The 20,754-nt window shown below is 36.4% G+C and overlaps 1 protein-coding gene across 4 annotated transcripts; it reads right to left on the bottom strand.

Moving 5' to 3' along the window:
• Nucleotides 1–2,145: 2,145 nt before the first annotated feature.
• On the bottom strand, nucleotides 2,146–3,613 carry LOC145166853 (uncharacterized). Of its 4 annotated transcripts, none has more exons than XM_079085906.1 (4): nucleotides 3,254–3,594; nucleotides 2,903–3,142; nucleotides 2,785–2,808; nucleotides 2,146–2,712 (listed from the first exon to the last, which is right to left on the bottom strand). In XM_079085906.1, the coding sequence occupies exons 2-4, from the start codon at nucleotides 2,992–2,994 to the stop codon at nucleotides 2,565–2,567; spliced, it is 264 nt and encodes an 87-aa protein (XP_078942032.1). In that variant the 5' UTR covers nucleotides 2,995–3,142; nucleotides 3,254–3,594; the 3' UTR covers nucleotides 2,146–2,564. The 4 variants fall into 4 exon arrangements, 3 of the variants coding, with proteins under 3 accessions (XP_078942032.1, XP_078942033.1, XP_078942031.1); XM_079085907.1 differs by having other exon boundaries at nucleotides 2,903–3,115; XM_079085905.1 differs by lacking the exon at nucleotides 2,903–3,142 and having other exon boundaries at nucleotides 3,254–3,592.
• Between the last annotated feature and the right edge of the window lie 17,141 nt (nucleotides 3,614–20,754).

Raw genomic sequence — 20,754 nt, 5'->3', positions numbered from 1 at the left:
GCATGGGAACTGTTCTTATGTTGATGATGTTGCTAGTTTTCGAGGTAATGATGTGTGGTTTTAGATTGTTAAATCTTGGCAGATTATACATGGTAAAGGGGTGATCATGTATTCTTCTTTACCTTGAAGGGTGGGAAATATCAATGGTAATTATTTTTTAGGGATACTTGGTATGGATATATCCTTATCGAAGTTCGGGTCCGAAATCTTTTTCAATTGGAGAGAAACTTGTCTTGCTTAGCTAGTGAGGGTTGCAGTGATGGTCATTTTCTTTGGGATTGGAGGAGGTTGATTACTGAGGGAGTGGAAACTTTCTCAATTTTTTGAACTTCAGGGGTTGTTGGCTGAGGTTTGGTTGATGTTGGAAATAGATGGGCGATGGTGGGATTTGGCCGATGATGGCAACTTTTCTATAAAGAGTGTTAGAATCTATGTGGAGAAACTTATGTTACTCGAGTAGGATATTGACATGATTTGGAATAATTCTCTTTTAAATTAAGATCTTCGCATGGAGGCTTACTTCGGATCGCTTTCGGCTTCCTGTCAATCTTGTTTTGAAAGGGGTTAATGTTCGGTCAGTTCTTTGTCGTGTTTGTCATTTGGATTTCGAAAACCTTGAGCATTTGTTTGGACTATGTGAGGTTGTTGCTCATATGTAGGCCTCTCTGTCTCTTTGGCTAGACTTGTAGGTCCCAATGACCTTTTGGTGTTTGGAGATGCTTGATGGGCCTGATTCTTTAGGATTGGTGAGTTAGAAGCAGGTGGTGATTTACGTGGTTATTCAAACTACATGGTGGGTTCTTTGGAAGTATTGAAATGATTTAGTTTTCAGTAATGTCAACACTCATAAAGAGCTTTTTTTAGTTGGTGTTAGATTAGTCATTCTTGTTGTTTTCTAGCAGAAATTGGAAGTCCCATATCTCTTAATAGACTTAGGTAATTGTCTTGATCTAGCTCATTGCTAGTGGCCTGAATTGATTTAAGCTGATAAAAGAGAACTACAAATAATTTTAATGGTTTTATAAGTGATGAAGTGTTTCTCATGTTCCATTGAGAGATTTTGCTTTTACAATGATGAATAACCTTGGTACAAAGATGTCAAAGCTTGATAATTTTTTTGTGATGGACGTAGTTGAGGATGCCTTCCCAAACATTACATCCACGACTCTTAATAGACATATTCTGTTAAAAAGTACATACATAGATTATGGCACGATGTTGGTTAAATTGTATCAACTCCTAGTTGAATCAAGAAGGTTTTTATAAATCATATTGTATTATTGACATAGTGTCCAGTTCGTTAAATACTGCGATTAATTTATAAGATAAGTTTAGGTTTCTAAAAGAAAAATATAAAAGCATGGATTAAGATTTTTCAAGCTACCCGCCCTAAAATGAAGAAGGAACTGCTTAAAAACTTGAACAATGTTGATGATGTTATGGATCAAGGGTTGGTCATGGATCAAATCCAAAAAGATCGAGCTCTAGTGTTAAAGAAACTTGATGATTTCGAGAAAACGGGGCTCTTGGTGCAAAAAATGAAAATTAAATAGGCAGTGGAGGAGGATGAAAACTCTGATTGCTTTCATAGGATGTTAAAAAGAAAACATCGACAAATATCGATTTGTGTCATTATGAATGACGGTGAATGGACCACATAACAAAATCATCTTAAAAGTGAATTTTACTTGTTTTAAAAGAAATTTTCCAAGAATTTGATGGTGTTAGGTTGGCAACTAGCAATTGGTTTAGAACAATCGGTATGTGTAACATGTTATAGCACCAAAGAGGTATCTCCTCACATGCCACAATACCCATGGTGTTATAACATTATTGTAGGAAATGGTCAACATGTTATAACACCCACCATAACGCCCCCTTAACGAGAAAGGGGAGTGGTGTTCATCGCATCTTAACGCTGTTTCACGTAGAGGCGGAACCAGGAATATTCGTAAGGGGTAGCCCATATTTTTTGGTGAAAAATCATCTTATGGAACGCTTGTATCTTAGACTCTTAGTTTAAGTATTGTGCATCTAATTAAATTGAAATGGACTGTGGCACTTTTGAGATAACCAAGTGGATAGTTAACCTACAAGCTACAACATAACAACATATTGTATCGCAAAACAACATCAAGTCAAGAGTAGAGAGACAAAATCATCTATCAATATCAAGTTTATAACCATATTTTGTACAGAGCATTCAAATGTACAATACCAAATCACAGAAAGCAAAATTACAAGAAACAAAAATCACAAGACAAAATGTCACTAGAGCATTTATGCAAACACCTTGTGTGCATATCAATGGTTTACTAGTATTTAATTATGTAATTTTTTATGAAAGGGGAAAAGAAAGTAAGAGCACCATTTACCAAAATTACATATAGATTGTATGACTAATGAGTATCTTATTATTTATGAGTTTCTCTCTCTCATTTGTGAACCTTAGCATCGTCAGTTTGGGATCATACTTGTGAGTGGTTGTATATTAGGATTAGTGACTAAAGTCGAGCATTTAGCATCTAATATAACTTGGATGACGTGACGATTGAAGTCACATTTCAACCTCCTTCGTCAACCATTACAACTAACCCTTCAACACTTCCATTCACATCCTTCATCGCTATTAACCAACCTCCCCTTCGTCTGGTGAGAACAGCCGCCATAACCCACCAAACCCACCACTTATTTGTTGCATTATAATCACACCTGCAAATAAAAAAGAAGAAGATAAATCCTCGTTTTCTCTGTGAATCCCATCAAACCCACGCAGGCACGCACCCTTCTCCATCTCGCTCATCAAACCTGCAAATCGATTAAAGGGAAAGTTCTCAATTTTGCCTTATCATCACACTTCAAATTACCCACCAATGGATTTCTCAAATTTCAAAACCCATACTGTAAGTTCATCGCACAGTTCTCAATTTTGACTTTTTTCTGTAACTGTTTCATGGTATGATTTAGATGAGATTTTTCTTTCGAGCATTTCATCGAACATATGTTGTGCAAGACTAGTTTTCCCTTCTTTTATCTGTTTTATGCACATGTGTTGGATCCATCCTTGTCTTCAAATATTCAATTAAGTAAACATATGTTGTTCTACGTCTTCAATCTGATTCCAAATTGTAAAACATCAAATCTGAATTCGTGATAAGAGATTTTGGGTTATTTTTTGAAAAATGAAATGTGATTATGAATGAATGAAGTATGAACTACAATCAATGGAAGTTAATATATTCAATGAACTTACCCCGGAGAACAAGTAAGTGAGGAACGGGCAACCACGATCCAACAAGCAATGTTCGAATTAACTGGTCGATCTAGTTTTGCAGGAGTAGTCATTGAACCGGTCGATTTAGTTTCAATCCAGGTCTGATTACGCGAGCTCGATACCATCAGATTAACTGAGAGCTGCCTTTATTGAGCTTACGATGATCAGGTTGTGGTGGACGGTAGCTCGTTTGCTTAGGTTGATTGTGGGGGGACACCAGATAAACTCAAAGTTGAGGAAGATATCATTTTTCTTTTCTTATTTCCATTTTTTTGTGTGGGTATGTGTATGTATGTGTTCTTGAGGTTGAAGAACAAACGAGAGAGAGAGAAAAAAAGAGAGAAGTGGGCCCACTTTTATATTTATTAATAATATCAATTTTAAAAAGTAAAAGAAAAAATGAAAACTAAATTCATTAGGGGTATAATAGTCATTTTAGTTTGGACAGGGACCAAAACTGCAAGCAAACTAGCTCAAAATGACCACCAACCCAAAAAAACTCGTGGCTTGGACTAAAACCCCCAAAAAATACATACTATAGGAACTATTTTTGCAATTTTGTCTAGTTATTATGAAGGGTTGTGTTATAAGTACCCTCTAATCACATTTACACCCCTTAAATCAATCAAATCAAAATTTTGACATTTGATTTGACATCATTTTTTTTCTTTTTTTTTGTTTTTTGCTTTTACTATCTTGTTTTTTTTGTTATTTTTAACTCTTTATTATTATTATTATTATTATTATTATTATTATAAATTTCGCATAAAATTTTAACATTCGGATGACATTATAAATTCGAACGGCTATATAACATCGACTTTTTAATATTTTTTTATATTTTAATATTAATATTATTATTGTTATTATTATTATAATTTTCGAACATAATAATAATAATAATAATAATAATTTTTAAAATAATAATAACAATAATAATATTAACATTAAAATATAAAAAAAAATTAAAAACCGATTTGATATAAAGCCGTTCGAATTTATAATGTCGTCCGAATGTTAAAATTTTGTGCGAAATTTATAATAATAATAATAATAAATAAATAAATAAATAAATAAATAAGTTAAACAATAAAAAAAAACAACAAAAGACAAAAAGTCAAATCAGGGATGGAATTGGAAAAGGAAAGGGGTGCTTATAGAAAACCCCTATTATGAATTAGTTTTAGTTTATAATACGTGAGAACTATAATTATAAAATTAATTAAATTTTTATTGTAAAAACTCAAAATTACTAATCAATTATTTTAAATAATTTATTATTTAAAAAATATTTTTTTAGTTATACAAAATTATAATCGTTGATTTGAATAAATATTTGACCTTATGATCTGTATTAATTTTATTTTATATTTTATTCTAATATTATTAATTTAATGTATTTAGAGTGAGAAATTTAAAATTTAAAATTTAAAATGGAGAATCAATAGGTTGACAAATGACATGACATTAAATAAGAAACAAAAAAAAGAATAAACTTATTCTTTTATTAGAATATGGAAATTTAATAATGGTTAATTCTATATGTACCCTCTAATTTAAATAAAAAGTTTCGTTTGACAGTACGAGTGTTTAGCTTTTAGTTTAAATAAAACGCTCCAAATCTAAAAAGTATTTCATGTAGCGTTTAACAAAACGCTACTGAGCTTTTAAAATCAATTTCCATAATTATATTTACCCTTAAAAATATATTTATATATTTATTTATTTTTAATCAATTGTTCTTTATGTAATTTTATATATTTCAAAAGCTTTCAGCTACTTTTGTCAAACACTCATTTAACAAATAAAAGCTACAACTTCCCGCTACATGCGCTAACGGATACTTTTGCAATACACTCCCATAATAATGGGTGATGGTATGTTCCATATTGTTTTGCCTCTCTAAGTCATTAAAGTTATTTTTTTGGCTATCTAAGGTTCGTTGATTTTTTTTATACGATCTGTTATATGTTTTTTCTCCATTTATTTTTACAACTTAATATTTTTACTTTATCTTTTACTATATTTTTATATGTTTTTCATAGTCCGTTTTTCATTTTTTACTTTATCTTTTACTAGATTTTTATATGTTTTTCATAAATCCGTTTTTAGAACGTCGGCTTTTACATATGTTTCTTCACAATATTAGTTTTTACAACTTAATTTTTATATGTTTTTCATAATTTTTTACAGCTTCATTTTTTTCGTCGGTTATACATGTTTTTTCACAATTGATTTTTACAACTTCATTTTTTACTATATCTTTTACTACATTTTTATATGTTTTTCATACTCCCTTTTTAGAACATCGGCTTTTTACATATTTTTCTTCACAATATTTGTTTTTACAACTTAATTTTTATATGTTTTTTCATAATTTTTTACAGCTTCATTTTTTTTCGTCAGTTGTATATTTTTTCACAATTCGTTTTTTACAACTTCATGGTTGTTACTTCTTTCTTTTTTTTCGTCAGTTGTATATTTTTTCACAATTCGATTTTTACAACTTCATGTTTGTTACTTCTTTCTTACATGTTTTTTTTTTCACAATACGTTTTCACAACTTCATTAATTTTTCACTTTATTCTTACATATTTTTCGCAATTCTTTTTTACGTCATAATTTATTTGTTTTACATGTTTTTTTTTCACAACGAAGTAAAAAATGAAGTAAAAACAAAACTTAATATAAATTTGTAAAAACGGATAGTGAAAAGACATGCGAAAGAAGGTAAATAAATAAAGTTGTAAAAAATGATAGTGAAATAAAGAGTTGTAAATACAAATTGTGGGAAAACATGTAAAAACGAAATATAAATTAGTATGTAAAAATAAATTGTGAAAAAAAAAACAAAAATAAAACATTAGATAGCCCCCTAAAAAAAACGGAGTTTGTGTGGTCATTTTCATAAAACTTAACAAGTTTGGTTATTTTGAAAACTTAAAACGAATCAAATTACCAAATAAACATAATTTTCATATCTTAGTAATTTGATCTTAAGACTATTAGACTAAAATAAATACTTTTGTTACTTGGTTCATATTTCAAGATGCTATCCGGTTCATATTTCAAGAATCAAGATGCTATCTCTATTTAATAGATTCATTGTATATCATCAACATCAAATGTCAAATACATCTTTATAAAAAAGTGATTTAATTGACTGTTTCTCCAACAATTTCCATACTAGCTAACGATCTTGACTGAATAATTTACTTTGGTCGGTATGTGCATTAAACTAGTACAAATTTTCTACATGACAAAACGTTTGTGAATCATGACTCATGAGTCACCGAAGCATTAAATTCCACACCTACAGACCTACTCCATTCCATCTATAAATTGTCAGCCAATCCTTTGCTTAAACCACAATACACTTTACTCACATTATTCAGTCAAACTTCCAAGATGACAAAGATATGTTGTGTGGTTGTACTTTGTGCATTCATGGTGGTACTTATAAGCCAAGTCCCCGTCATGGAGGCAGCAAACTGCAACTACATGGAGCTTGTGGTGTGTGCCGGAGCAATCACATCCCCTCAACCACCTTCCGGCGATTGTTGCAATAAGGTGAAGGAACAACAACCTTGCTTTTGTGGGTACCTGAGGAACCCCACACTTCGCCAGTATGTTACTCCTGAGAATGCTCGACGAGTTGCTAGAAAGTGTGGTGTTGCGATCCCTAATTGCTAGAAGATGATTTTGGGTTATGATCCTGAAAATGTTACAAATCTTACTTTATAATTACTATGTTACTATATAATAACTCGTTTTTGAGTTGTTATGTTATATAAGTGGTTATTGTTTTGGGAGCAAGTTCGAAAGAAAATAATAAATAAAATGTTATGTTGGTATGCATGTGCCGACCAGATGGTGGGGTTCATTGTTTCAATTCGATATATTGATAAGAAAGGCATTGTTATATTTAATGCTACGGGTTTTGGTTTCGTTGACAACTTATTACTTTACTAGGTGTGAGACCTGTGTATTATACGAGTTTATTAAAAGAACCAAAAGTAACAGTGTGAGCAAAAAAAAAATCATTCATGCAGGTTTTGGTAACCATAAAGACCATGTTAATAAAAAAATAAGTAACGACTGAGTTTGTGACATTTATAAAACCGCATGGACTATTTATGTAATTTGTTCTTAATTAATCTATACTAATTAAACTACTTAGTATCAATTTACAAATGGAATGTACTATCTACATTAATATACATATACATCAATTAATACATTAATAAAAAGAGGAATTCATAAATAGAAAGTTATTATGTACATTAATTAATATATTTATAAAATTAATTAATATGAGATGACATTTAATAGATGTAATTTTAATAAAAAAAATGATAAGTGGATATTAAATAATTCAAAAAAATCTAGAAAATCATAATTGTCAAAATGAATGAGAAGATGACATATAGCAAAATCATTCTTATTTATTAGGATATATAGTTTTTTTTTGAACCAACAATATATTAATTAAATAGAAAATAACCCCACTAGAAAGTAGCTAGTAGAGATGATAATTTACAATATATCAACAGAATAAAGGGGAAGAACTCCATACTCTCCAATCTATACTATCATTGGCTCCCCTATGTTTAACCCACACATATGTCAATGATTTTACATCCCCCACTATCCTCTCTAAACTCAACGCAATTTTATTAAAAATTCTATCATTTCGGGCTTTCCATAAACACCATATGGCCCCATATAAGATTGCAGTTAATCTTCTTCTCTTCTTAGGACAATTGCCCCATCTAGATGCATAATTAATGATGCCCGAATGTCCGATACATAATGAAAGTCTGTCTCCGGTAATCCATACCAGTGAAGAATCATCCGCAATACGTTCCTCGCCAATGTGCACGTTGCAAGGATATGGTCACCTGTTTCTTCTATCGTATTACAAACACCACAAACAGTTGATTCCATTGCAACACCTCTGTTGTTGTTGACGCATGTGGAACGGATTTTATTTTGAAGTGTTTTATATAAGTGACGTTTACTATAATGGATGATGTCATTTTTTCATACCTTTGTCCATAACTATTTCTGCTTTATGAGTTAGCACCACATCTTTTCCTTTCTCTTTTTTCACTTTATTCCTAAACCAAAACTTAACCATCCAAAATGATCATATTTCTAATATTTCTTATAAGGAAAATGACTTAGGAAGATAACCATTATTGATTTTGTTTATATTTGGTCTTTTTTTATATGCAATATATTATTTAATTTGTTGTTTGTATTCACCATAACCCTTTTGACCGGCTATCACATGTTATAGTTAATCAAAAGAGCTAAGCTATCAATTGTGTGCTATAGCGTTTTGCGGAGGTCAATAACCGCTATTTTCAGTTTAGCGTTTTCATTTCGTGGTAACGCTATTAGCGGCGCTATTCACTGCTATTTACCGCTATTTCAATAACCGTTATAGCGGCGCTACGAGCGCTATTCCATTTTCGTTCACATTTTGAGCCATTTGATTACTTTGTCAATAAAAAACTAGTTTTAATGATATCAGTACACTTTCATTTTAAAAAGCTCAAACAACTAACATAATTAAAAGCATTCACAGCAACTACGTCTACCAACAACTCTCTTTCTCATGTCTTTCTGTACTCATGACGACTTGAGCTACTATGGTCGGACTTCATTAATGTTTTTTCTAAATCGACCCACACCTATGAGGCTACGACTTGAGACTTAACTCCTTAAATCAACCATGACCTACTAATATGATATGAACCCGGGCAATACAACTAAACTCTATTTGACACTTTGACACTACCTAGTTTCCATATTACTATAATAGAATATTATGTTATGTTTTTATATGAATTTTTAGGTTTGATGATATTAATTCTATATAGACTTATAATATTAATACTCAAATATATAAATTCTATATAAATATAATATAGAATTAAAAATTATATGTAATATTAAAAACCCGCTATATCACCGCTATACCACCGCGATAACCGCAATCTCAAATAGCGGCATGTGACCGCTATTGAAATTTTGACCGCGATAACTGCTTAGGAAAAGGGTTATGATGAACACAAACAACAAGTTAGATAGTATATTACGTATAAAAAAAAGAGACCAAATATGAACAAAATCAACCATTGGTTACCCTCATGAGTCAATTTCCCAAAATTTTAAGCATGTATAGTTTTAACATAGGATCTAATAGGTAAAAAAATTCAAAATGTAAATCAACTAAAAAGAATACAAGCAATAGTTTAAAAGTTATGCAAGATATGTAGTGAAATGCAAAGAACAATGAGTAGACATGTTGAGTCATATCGAAGTTATGGACTTATGTTATCCCTAACCATGTAAAGATGTGCGGGGGACTTGAGGCAAACCAAATTCATCATTGACCTGTAAAACATTAGATAAAATGACAAAAAAAAATGCTCTTAACTAATCTGCATACTAAAAAATTTTAAAATCTTAGAATACTAATCTTAACAATGGGGGATGGTATTGCATACTCAATGGGAGCTAAATGCAAGTTAAGCTCTTCATTAAAATCGGGTTCAGAGCCGACATCTGGTAAATACAAATTAATCAATAACTGAAATAAGAATATTTGATTCAAAACCAAAATATGTAGCCTTTTAAGACATATTTACGTTTCAGAAACATATAATATGATATGACATATTCAGGAAAAATTGTTTCCTATAATAATCAATCAACTACCTCATGGAGGTAGGAAGCAACTTCCAACGAGAGGATAGAAAAAGCTCCACCCTCCATGCTTTGAACTATTATCCAACACGACGCTAACAACAAAAGTAATTTGATATTATGACAAGAGCTACAATATTTCATATAGATAATGGTTTATATTTATTTATCCATGGTAAAATTAAAATCAAACGAAAATCCAAGTGTATAAATAAAGATTAATGTAAAATTTTGTGGAACATATTGTTTTGTTGAGCATTTTAATACCCTCAGTAGCAATTGCGACTTGATCCAGATTAAAGGTTTGGTTGTATAGTATGTCACGTTGTCCTTCATACCTAACTAAGAATGAATAAATAGGAAAATGACTCAGGAGGATAACCAACTATTGATTTTGTTTATATTAGGCTCCTTTCCTTTTTTGTTGTATGCAATATATCATCTAACTTATTGTTTTTGTTGACCATAACTTTTTTATATCACATGTGATAGTCGGGCAAAATGGTTAATGTGAAAACAAACAACAAGTTTAATGGTATATTATGTACAAAAAAGGAAAGGGAACAAATGTGAACAAAGTCAACAATTGGTTATCCTCTTGAGTCATTTTCCCATTCTTCTAACATAACTTTTTTTTAATAAAAAATTAAAATATATTATTCTCATAAAAAAATAAAACCAATAATAAAACTTAAAAACTACATTTTCATAATAAAAAATTATAAGACCAAAATAATAAAAATTACAACCCCAACATTGTGTTATTGCATGCCTACATGCTAGTACCGTATTCAAGTACGTTCTTGTCAAATGTTCATGCGGTTGCATAACTGTCATCTCATTTTTCCCTCAACCGTTCCTCCATGATGCTTGAAAATTATTGTAAGTGTGTTGTATCGGAATTTGCGATAGTTGGAAATCATTATAAGCTTTTTTTATTGGCATATACTATAACATTAGTTAAATTTGTTTGGGATTGATATTAAAATTGTGGTGACCAAAATATTGGCTTAAATTGTGTTTGGAATTGATCTTGTTAGAAAATATATTATCGATTAATGTAAACCAAACCATAATGATGTAACCCGAAATACGGAAAAATATATTCAAACGATACGACCTAAATCTAAGCCATATGTCGAGTACATTTTGACTAAGGCATACGCAAACACGTTTTGTTTCAAACAAATTTCTGCAACATTATATTCCTAAGATACAACATTCGAAACGATTCTACAAGACCGTTGAATCGAGCTAAGTCCAAAATTTACCTTCATTGTAGCAAGAAAATCCAACAATATGATGGAGATGATTAGAGAGTTCTCGGTCCCTCTTTTCCGGTGTATAAAAATGCTCTATATAAATGAAAATTTGACAATATCACCATATTCATAATTTATGGTGATTACAAAATCGACGATTTAATTACCGAATTAAACCAATAATAAACACAAAAGTTATAACCAAAATTGTGTTTAATTTTGGTACTAAAATTATATTGTAACCGAAATACCCATTAAGATATCGGTTACAAAACTAAATTTAACTCTTTTAAACCCCTTTACCCACCATACTTTGATGATTAATTTTCCAATAATCCATTGTCCGTTTTGGATGTTTAATGTACCAAAACAAATGTATAAAATAATAGAGCACAAATATATAACTGTTTGCCCATTTTGACATTAGATAAGGTTCAAAATTTGTGTTTAAAATTAGGCGAAACCCATTTTGGAAAATGGTTAAACCCATTTTCCTAACAATTACCCACATAAATGCAAACTGATGAGAAATTTTAAAGCTACACAATAAAATCTAATAGTTGAACCATGCAAAAGATAAGTAAGTGTTACTATTTACGCGTGTGTCCAGAGAACCATAATTAACCAAGGAACCAATCTTTTTTTCAACTTTTAGAACTTATTTTTTATCAAAAAAAAAAACTAAAAATACAGAAATTCATAACTTTTTATCATTTTTCCAATGATATCAAATTCGATTTTTTTTACGTCAAATTCACAATGTGAATCTTTGAAAATTCACAATGTCAATCCGGATTCACACGGTGAATCCGAAAAATATTTTTCACATTCACAATGTTAATATATAAATTTAGATATTTTTAGATTTTTTTTCGATAAAGAAGAAGCTCTAGAAATTGAAAAAAAGATTTGGTTCCTTGAAGAACCAATAATTATGGTTCTCTATTGAACTTTTCCCTATATATATATATATATATATATATATATATATATATATATATATATATATATATATATATATGAGCGTTCAATCGATAACATTTCTTATTGCAAGAACATTTGAGAACAAATTTTGACCACACAGTTTTTTAAAATTAAAATCATCATATAATATTAATATAAACCAAGAAATAAATAAAAAAATTTAAAAAAACTCACTACCCAACACCACTCACCACCAAACAATACCATCCACCACCACCACCCGTCACCGCCACCCACCTCCACCACCCATCACCACCACCCTCACCCACCACCAACGAAAACCACCACCCAACATCATCCCCACCATCCGCCACCGCCAACCACGACCATCATCCACCACCACCACCCATCACCACCACCACCCATCACCACCACCACCCATCACCACCACCCGCCACCACCAACCCCACCCACCACCATCACCATCACCCGCTGTAACACCGTAATTTTTCAAACAATTTTTCACTTTTAAAAACATAATTTCATTCACAAATATTCTCAAATCTCAATGTATCACATCTCAAATCCATAAAAACACATCCCAAGATCAAAATGTATAAAACTCCAATAGTGTGTACTGATCATGCCGACGCCTTCCCGCGATCCTCACTGGTACCTGAAACACATAACACAAAACACTATAAGCATAAATGTTTAGTGAGTTCCCCAAAATACCACATATAACACATATTAGCCACTAGAGGCTATAACTCTGTGGGCCCACTGGCCCTAACTCTGTGGACCCTCTGGTCCTAACTCTGTAAACTCTAGAATACACACTGTAACACCGTAATTTTCCAAACAAAATTTTCATTTTAAAATCGCATACTTTTCGTAACATATTGTATAGAAATCTCGTTTATTCAAATTACAAAACACAACTCCATTAATAAGCCAGGATCCTCAAAACGTGACTCTTTCTCTGGTGTGTACAATCAAGCCGGTGTCTTCCCGCGATCCTCTGAGATACCTGAAACACATAACATATAACACGGTAAACACGAAGCTTAGTGAGTTCCCCAAAATACCACATATAACACATATTAGCCACTCGAGACTATAACTCTGTGGGCCCACTGGCCCTAACTCTGTGAACCCTCTGGTCCTAACTCTGTGGACCCTCCGGTCCTAACTCTATGGACCTTCCGGTCCTAACTCTGTAAACTCTGGAATACACACAGCATAAATCACATAGAAATAATGCAGTGCAGCACATCACATACATAGCATACAATATACTCTGTCACATAACTCTAATTACCACTCATGGTAAAGTATAGTGAGAAGACTCACCTGACCAGCAGCAAGTAAAGATCCCACTCCCGGATTTCGAACTAGCCTCCACCTAACACAAGGGATGAATATCTCTAAGTGATACTCTAATCACAACTCTAATGACCGAAGGCTATTCTTCCTCTCTTTAACTCTTTGAAGTGGATAAAAGACCATTTTACCCCTCCATGGTCGCTACTACTTATGTTGATCAAAGCCCCAAAGTCAACAGAAGTCAAACTCGAGTCAACAATCCATGTTTGACCCGAATCGCCGAGTGCACCCTTGCGACTCATCGAGTCCACTTACTTTCCTCAAAAATCTCGTGACAGTCCAGCTCAGCTCGTCGAGTTGACCCCCAACTCGTCGAGCTATCGCCTGATTCGGTTCCTCGGGACAAACCCTAACCAACTCGTCGAGTCGGCTCATCGACTCGGCGAGTTCATTCAGACAAAATGTTCATTCAGACGATTTAAGGCAGATCCATCACCCCAAACACTAGATCTACCATCCTGAGGGTCGATTGTCACGTAAAGCTGCAAGCTTTACGTTTAAACATGGCATATAAGGCTCATAATGCCAATATAACTCTAACAAGGATGATTAACCACAATAACTCTTCTATGGTTAACTAAAGCTATAATCTTTGGACTCTCTGGACCTCACAAGGTCCAGATCTGAAGTCTAGGCCTCATGAGAGACCTTATGCATACAAAGTCCCAACAATGGTGGAAGAAACCCTAATCTTCCATATCTACAAGATCTAAGCCAAATAACAAGAAAGGTGAAAGCTTTTACCTCTTACTCAAGCCCTTGCACGAAGTTACACCAGATCCACTGATTCTCTAGCTCCCTTGATGGGTGATCTCCTCTTCTCCTCAAGAGATGCACTAGTTTACTCCAAGTTTTAGCTTCTAAGACTCTCATGGCTCTCCATACACGTTTAGGGTTTGCTCTCAAGGAAGGGTAGCCGCAAATGAGGCTATAAGTTCCTTTAAATAGGTCTCAAACCCGGGAAATTAGGGTTTCTCTGCCCAGCACCTACTCGGCGAGTCCCTCCTTGGACTCGTCGAGTCCTTCATTAAATTCACGCGATCAACTCGACTCGACTCGGCGAGTTGGACCCTCAACTCGTCGAGTCCCTCCTCAAATGTCAAGATTAACATACACGATAATGTCCCTGGAAATCCGGATGTTACAATTCTCCCCCACTTGAATTAGATTTCGCCCTCGAAATCACTCCTTAACCACTCACATAATGAAATCACCAACCCAAAAAGGCACTACCGAAAGGATCTCATACTACACCGATATCTTTCTCTATGGACACCCGAAACCACACAAAACTCCCAAGACCAGAACTGAACCAACTCTTCCGTCGCTAATATACTCCTTCCCACTATCTGGAAGCTCTAGTGGCCTGACCCGCCGCCAGACCGCCTACCCAAGCGATCACCATGATATTCGCTCCTCGAATATCAAACCCTGATAACTCACTGATCCTCTGATTCTCACAAGACCAAATCCAACAATCGGCTACCGCTCACTCATATCATCATGCTAATGATCCAAATCACGCTCCAAGAAACGGAAGGGTCCACACCCCACCAGGGATCATACACTAGACTGCTATCAGAACCCATCCGAACAAAGAATCCTCAACACTCTGCCCTTCAGACACAAGAGAATAACCAGGCTCGCTCAGAAGTGTCCTCAGACATCACAATCACAAGTCCCAGCTTCGTTCTTCATACCCCTTTTTAATACTGAGCGCTAGGTCAACTTCTGACTCCACAGTTGAACCTCCAAAGGTTACCCATTGCACACCTCAACATGTCTCACTGACTTCATTCCCACACTAGCTATCTCGGCCCAGTGTGACACACAAGTCACGAAGTTCGCTTTTCCTCAAGCGAATACGGAATTCGTTTCAATCTCGACCTCTGTCGTCTACTACTCATTAGTTCCATGCATTTTGCGGTTTTCTCACACCAACGAATTGACCCACTCAGGTCTAAGGCACCAGATAGGAGCAATACCCTTTTCCAAATGAAATTCAGCTCTGAATCCGGAATCTCATTCTGCCTACTCAACGCACTACCAGAGCCAAACTCAAACTCGTGAGTTCGATCTGACCCACAGCTGGAACCACTTGCCCCAACGAACCACTCAGCTCATGACTCATGACCCGCAACCCATACGAACCTCACTGATCCACTTCTCTTTGGCCACGAAAACCACTACTCAATTCAGAATATAACGACTTCCGACAAACATGGAGACCCCAGTCTCGCCCCTGGTTCGACCCCAAGCTTCCACACACTCAAATATTAGGGCTACCCAAGCCTAAAACTCTTCTGCGTCAAGCTCTGATCAGAGAGCACTTCATCACAACATTCTCTCGCTGACTAAGCTGACTAGTGGGTACTACGGCTCCCCGCAGTATCACAACGACCTCTCACTGAATAGTGAGTACTATGGCTCCCCATAGCATCACCACAACCTCTCACTAAATAGTGAGTACTACGGCCCCCCACCGGAACCATAGACACTTGATACACCACTCGTCACCTTAAACTCAAACTCAAAATAATCCGAGATTTAGGACATTGAACTCGGATACCCCGGAATACAATCACACGCTTCGCAGTGTCTTGACTCTACCACTGATCCTATACTCAGATATCGCATTGCTTCCTCGGAATCTCACAACCGGTCTTTCTCTCGTGTCTCTTGTAACCCCGGAATACTCCATCTCCCAAATTAAAACACGGAGAATTTACCAACGACTCAGAACACGAAGATGACAATCCGAAACTTCCTCCTCTATTGCTCAAAACTCATGCAAGAATACTCATAACGACCCTGAAGTTGGTTGCCCAATCAACTTCTTCCCTTCCCATACTGCATATAATAGCCCATACTCTGAACCAGAAATTCTCAACCGCCGAACTAACCTCACAAGCCAACCACCTCGAATTCACCATTTTAACCTTCAAGGATTCCTAACCACCACAAGGTCTCCGATCAACGGCCACTTGCCGTGGAGACACTCATCCTTTCTCAAACACGTTCCACATGCACTATTTCACTCTGCACCTCTCCTTGACCACCAAAAACCCTGGTCTTTAGGAATCCGCACCGCAGGCCTCTCTATCCAGTTCTCTAACCGCTATTGAACAAATCTCGGATCTCCTCAAAAGTACCCGGTTCTCCCCCACTCAGGGTTCGAACTATCACCAATTGGTTCGCCAACAATCTAACCCACAGACTGTTTTTACCACTAACATCGCACCTACTCTTGGAAGTGTAACAACATAAATTTCCAAAACAATTTTTCATTTTTAAAACATACTTTTATTCATCAAAACAATATCAAGCAAACTGTATCCACTGTCATAATAACAAACTAAACCCAGAATCTCAAAACATAATCTCTATGAGTGTGTACGGATCATGTCGGCGCCTTCCCGCGATCCTCGCTAGTACCTGAAACACATAACACAACAACTGTAAGCATAAATGCTTAGTGAGTTCCCCAAAATACCACATACAACACATACGCCTTTCCAGGCCATAACTCTGTAGGATCTTCCGATCCATGTGTCTCAGGGGACTTCCGTCCCGAATCCCGGTAGACCTTTCGGTCCTACCCGTATCGACCTTCCGGTCCGTAACCTCTTGACCTTCCGGTCCATATCATCTTGACCTTCCGGTCCTTATCGTACATAACATACATAACACATACATATCACATAACAACATACATCTCATACATCTCATAGCATATAAGACCTTCCGGTCACACATAGGTACCCTTCCAGGTACAGTATAGTGACAAGACTCACCTCAATGAAGTCGGATAAACTCTCGTGCTCAACGTCCCGACCTAGCCTCCTCCTATTATTCAAATAACATTCCCGATCAATATTCTCTCATGGCCTCATCTCTACATAATGGGTAGAAGGCCATTCTACCCCTCTCTGAACTCTCTTGAATCAGTCTTGACCAGAACCCTAAAGTCAACAAAAGTCAACGGTCAAACTTTGACCCGAATCGTCGAGTGCACAAGGGCGACTCGGCGAGTCCATGCGGGTTCTCTGAATCCTTCTAGCCTCTCTTGGCTCGTCGAGTCATCGTCCCACTCGATGGGTTACACCTGTCACGAATCGCGGGGCAACCCCGACTCGACTCGTCGAGTCCTATTATGGACTCGGCGAGTTGCATCCATGGCAACACTGAAATGACCTTCTGATGTCAGATCTACTTCTCTAACCTATAGATCTGGCCTTCCCAACCACTATAATCAGGTAAAGGTCCGACCTTTACACTCATGCAATGTCCATAAAGCTCCTTTGGGTGAAATAACCTCTAGAATGGCAACCTAGGGTCATATCTCTAATGGAATAGCAAAAAGCAAGGTAGATAGGACTCTCTGGACCTCTTAAGGTCCAGATCTAAGAAGAACTCCACCTTGGGACCTCACATACTTCGAATCCAAGCCAAAGAAGGCATAAGAAAACCCTAGATTCAAGTAGATCACCAAATACACGAGATTGAGCACAGATTAGTACCTCTAGCAGCCTCTTCTTATCAAATGGGTGATAGATCTGAGCTCCACAATCTTCCTTGTTTGTCCTCCTTCCTTCTTTCTTGCAAAATCACACTTAGAATGATGAATTAGCCCTCCTCTTGCACTACAAGCTTTCTCTCTGCTCTCTAGGGTTTCTCAGGGGTGCATTGGCCGCAAATGGAGGCCATAAAGGCCTTTAAATAGGGCACGGGCCCTGAGAATTAGGGTTTCAACCTACAGCGTGGACTCGTCGAGTCCCCCCTTTCCGATTCGTCGAGTCCGCTCATTAATCCAGTCAGCAAACGCGCTCCTACTCGACGAGTCCAAGCGTCGACTCGGCGAGTCCCTCTCTTTTACAAAAAGAAAACATGATCAAACATAATACCTGGAAATCCGGATGTTACAGGAAGGTGATACGCAATGCTCGATGATCTCCCCGATGGGGATCGAGCAATTCCAAATACCCCGAATCTCCGATGAAGTCCTCAGAAACCTCTCATCATGACTACCTCTAGTCATTCCGAACCTCGTACTATCCCACTACCAGACATCTCAACTGTCCAGTCGTAGCCCTGACTTTCAGTCTGAAAATAATGAACTATCATATTCCTCATCCTCGACTCTTCAACCAACGTTCCATCACGTGGGTTGTAATAAGAGTGGAGTCCTCATTACCACACTCAATACTCATCATAGACAATAAGAGCCACCGCCCCAATATCCTCTTCTTGATCGTCTGCCGCTGCAGCTAATACATGCCCTACTATGCTCAAATAGGGTGTATCCTGGTCCTTAACCATCTCAGTCCCTGCTGACAACCTGCTCTTGCTCTAACATTACCTCTCGGCAGACATACTGCCCAAATACTCTGATGGAAGGTCGCCATCAATGCTAACCCGCAGGGTTCTACCCCCAAGCTCGGAAACCGAATTCTCAACACCTCTTATGTTTCCCACAGGAAACGGAAATAATACCATCCATGTCACAGAAGGTGACATCTCCACTATCGGCTGATTGCTCAACTCATGCCGTAATCCTCCATAACCGCCATCTCTACTCATTCTTGAGTCTTGCGACTCCAATTGGCATCTCACCAACAATCCCTCAGAGCTAACTCGGTTTCCCTCTCAAGGGATGCTCCACTAAACTCGTTCATAATGGCCCTCTGTCCCCATACTCTTTCACATCTGATCTCAGTCTAACCAATTTCAACGGAATAACTGGTAGAACCAGTAACACTAACCGCCACGGGTCATGGTACTCGAACCATGTGGCCACCTCTCGATCTGCTATGAATCATGGTACCCGAACCATGTTATCTCTTCTCAATCCACTACGAGTCATGGTACTCGACCCATGACATCACCTCTCGATCTGCTACAAATCATGGTACTCGAACCATGAAATCACCTCTCGGTCTGCTACAAATCATGGTACTCAAACCATGAAATCACCTCTCGATCTGCTACAAATCATGGTACTCAACCATGAAATCACCTCTCGATCTGCTACAAATCATGGTACTCAAACCATAAAATCACCTCTCGATCTGCTACAAATCATGGTACTCAAACCATGAAATCACCTCTCGATCTGCTACTTAAAACCTCCGGAATGTTCCCTGTATCGAGTATGGGTCCTCTGCTTTCAGTAGTACGGGCCCATACTACCTGCCACATCTACCCATACTTTCCACACGGACCATCCCCGAGTTCCTAAGTAGCTGCTCGACCTTCTCAATCACCAGCCCCGTCATGCGTGTTCGCTCCTCTTGCGAAATATCCAACTCTGTCAGCATACTCATCTGACTAGGGTTACCCTTTCCTAGGCTCTTCCTATATTCTCATACTTCTCCGCCATCAGCTGTTGAAGAACTCCTTATGACGCCAGCCATCTACCTCCTGAATATCGTCATATTCACTTAGTACCTGACTCTCATCATCAAGAGTTCCACAAAGCACGAAGCAAGCAGCATTCGGGCATCGAATAATCTCTACCAACATGCAAAACCACTCTAGGTTATTACCCACTTGCTCTCCTCATACTCAAAGGATACCACCGAACTCAAGCAACTTTACCCCACGCGGGCGTCTGACTACTCTCTCAGTAGACTCCTCAAATGATCATCTAGGTATCTCTCCTAGATTACTCCTCTACTCAAATCCCTCTCTAGAGGATTCCTGCTGGATACTCTTACTCAACACATGCTCGAAAGCACATCACAAATAACAATAACTCCTAGGCTAAGGCATCACAAATCAGGCTACTTTAGTCCTAACATATGAAATACCTAGCCTATAGCTAGCATGCATAATATCTCATAGCATATCTCATAAATATCTCATAATACAAACGTAAGGGTATTTTGGGAAATCACCGTTCGGGCTCTGGCTGATTGTACACACTGCTCCAACTCGTACTCTTTTAGAAACTCTTGCTTGTTTTAGAAAAATCATTTCCTTGAAAATTTTTCTCAAATCCTCAGTTTGAGTCCAGATCTACCCGAAGGTGCATCCGAATCCCTCAAACCAAGGCTCTGATACCAACTTGTAACACCGTAATTTTCCAAACAAAATTTTCATTTTAAAATCGTATACTTTTCGTAACATATTGTATAGAAATCTCGTTTATTCAAATTACAAAACACAACTCCATTAATAAGCCAGGATCCT

This window comes from Lactuca virosa, chromosome 3, assembly GCF_052849685.1.
Source record: "Lactuca virosa cultivar CGN04683 chromosome 3, Lactuca_virosa_CGN04683_v6, whole genome shotgun sequence".
Lineage (NCBI taxonomy): Eukaryota > Viridiplantae > Streptophyta > Magnoliopsida > Asterales > Asteraceae > Lactuca > Lactuca virosa.
This window is presented reverse-complemented; position numbering and strand designations above follow the sequence as displayed.

What these genes read in the sequence shown, in the direction of transcription:
- LOC145166853 (XM_079085905.1), bottom strand. Translation starts at nt 3,399, where the DNA reads ATGGTATCGAGCTCGCGTAATCAGACCTGGATTGAAACTAAATCGACC. An exon ending in TCACTTACTTGTTCTCCGGG is followed by an intron (nt 2,809 to 3,253) that starts GTAAGTTCATTG and finishes ATCGATTTGCAG; the next exon opens with GTTTGATGAGCGAGATGGAG. An exon ending in GATGAGCGAGATGGAGAAGG is followed by an intron (nt 2,713 to 2,784) that starts GTGCGTGCCTGC and finishes TTTTATTTGCAG; the next exon opens with GTGTGATTATAATGCAACAA.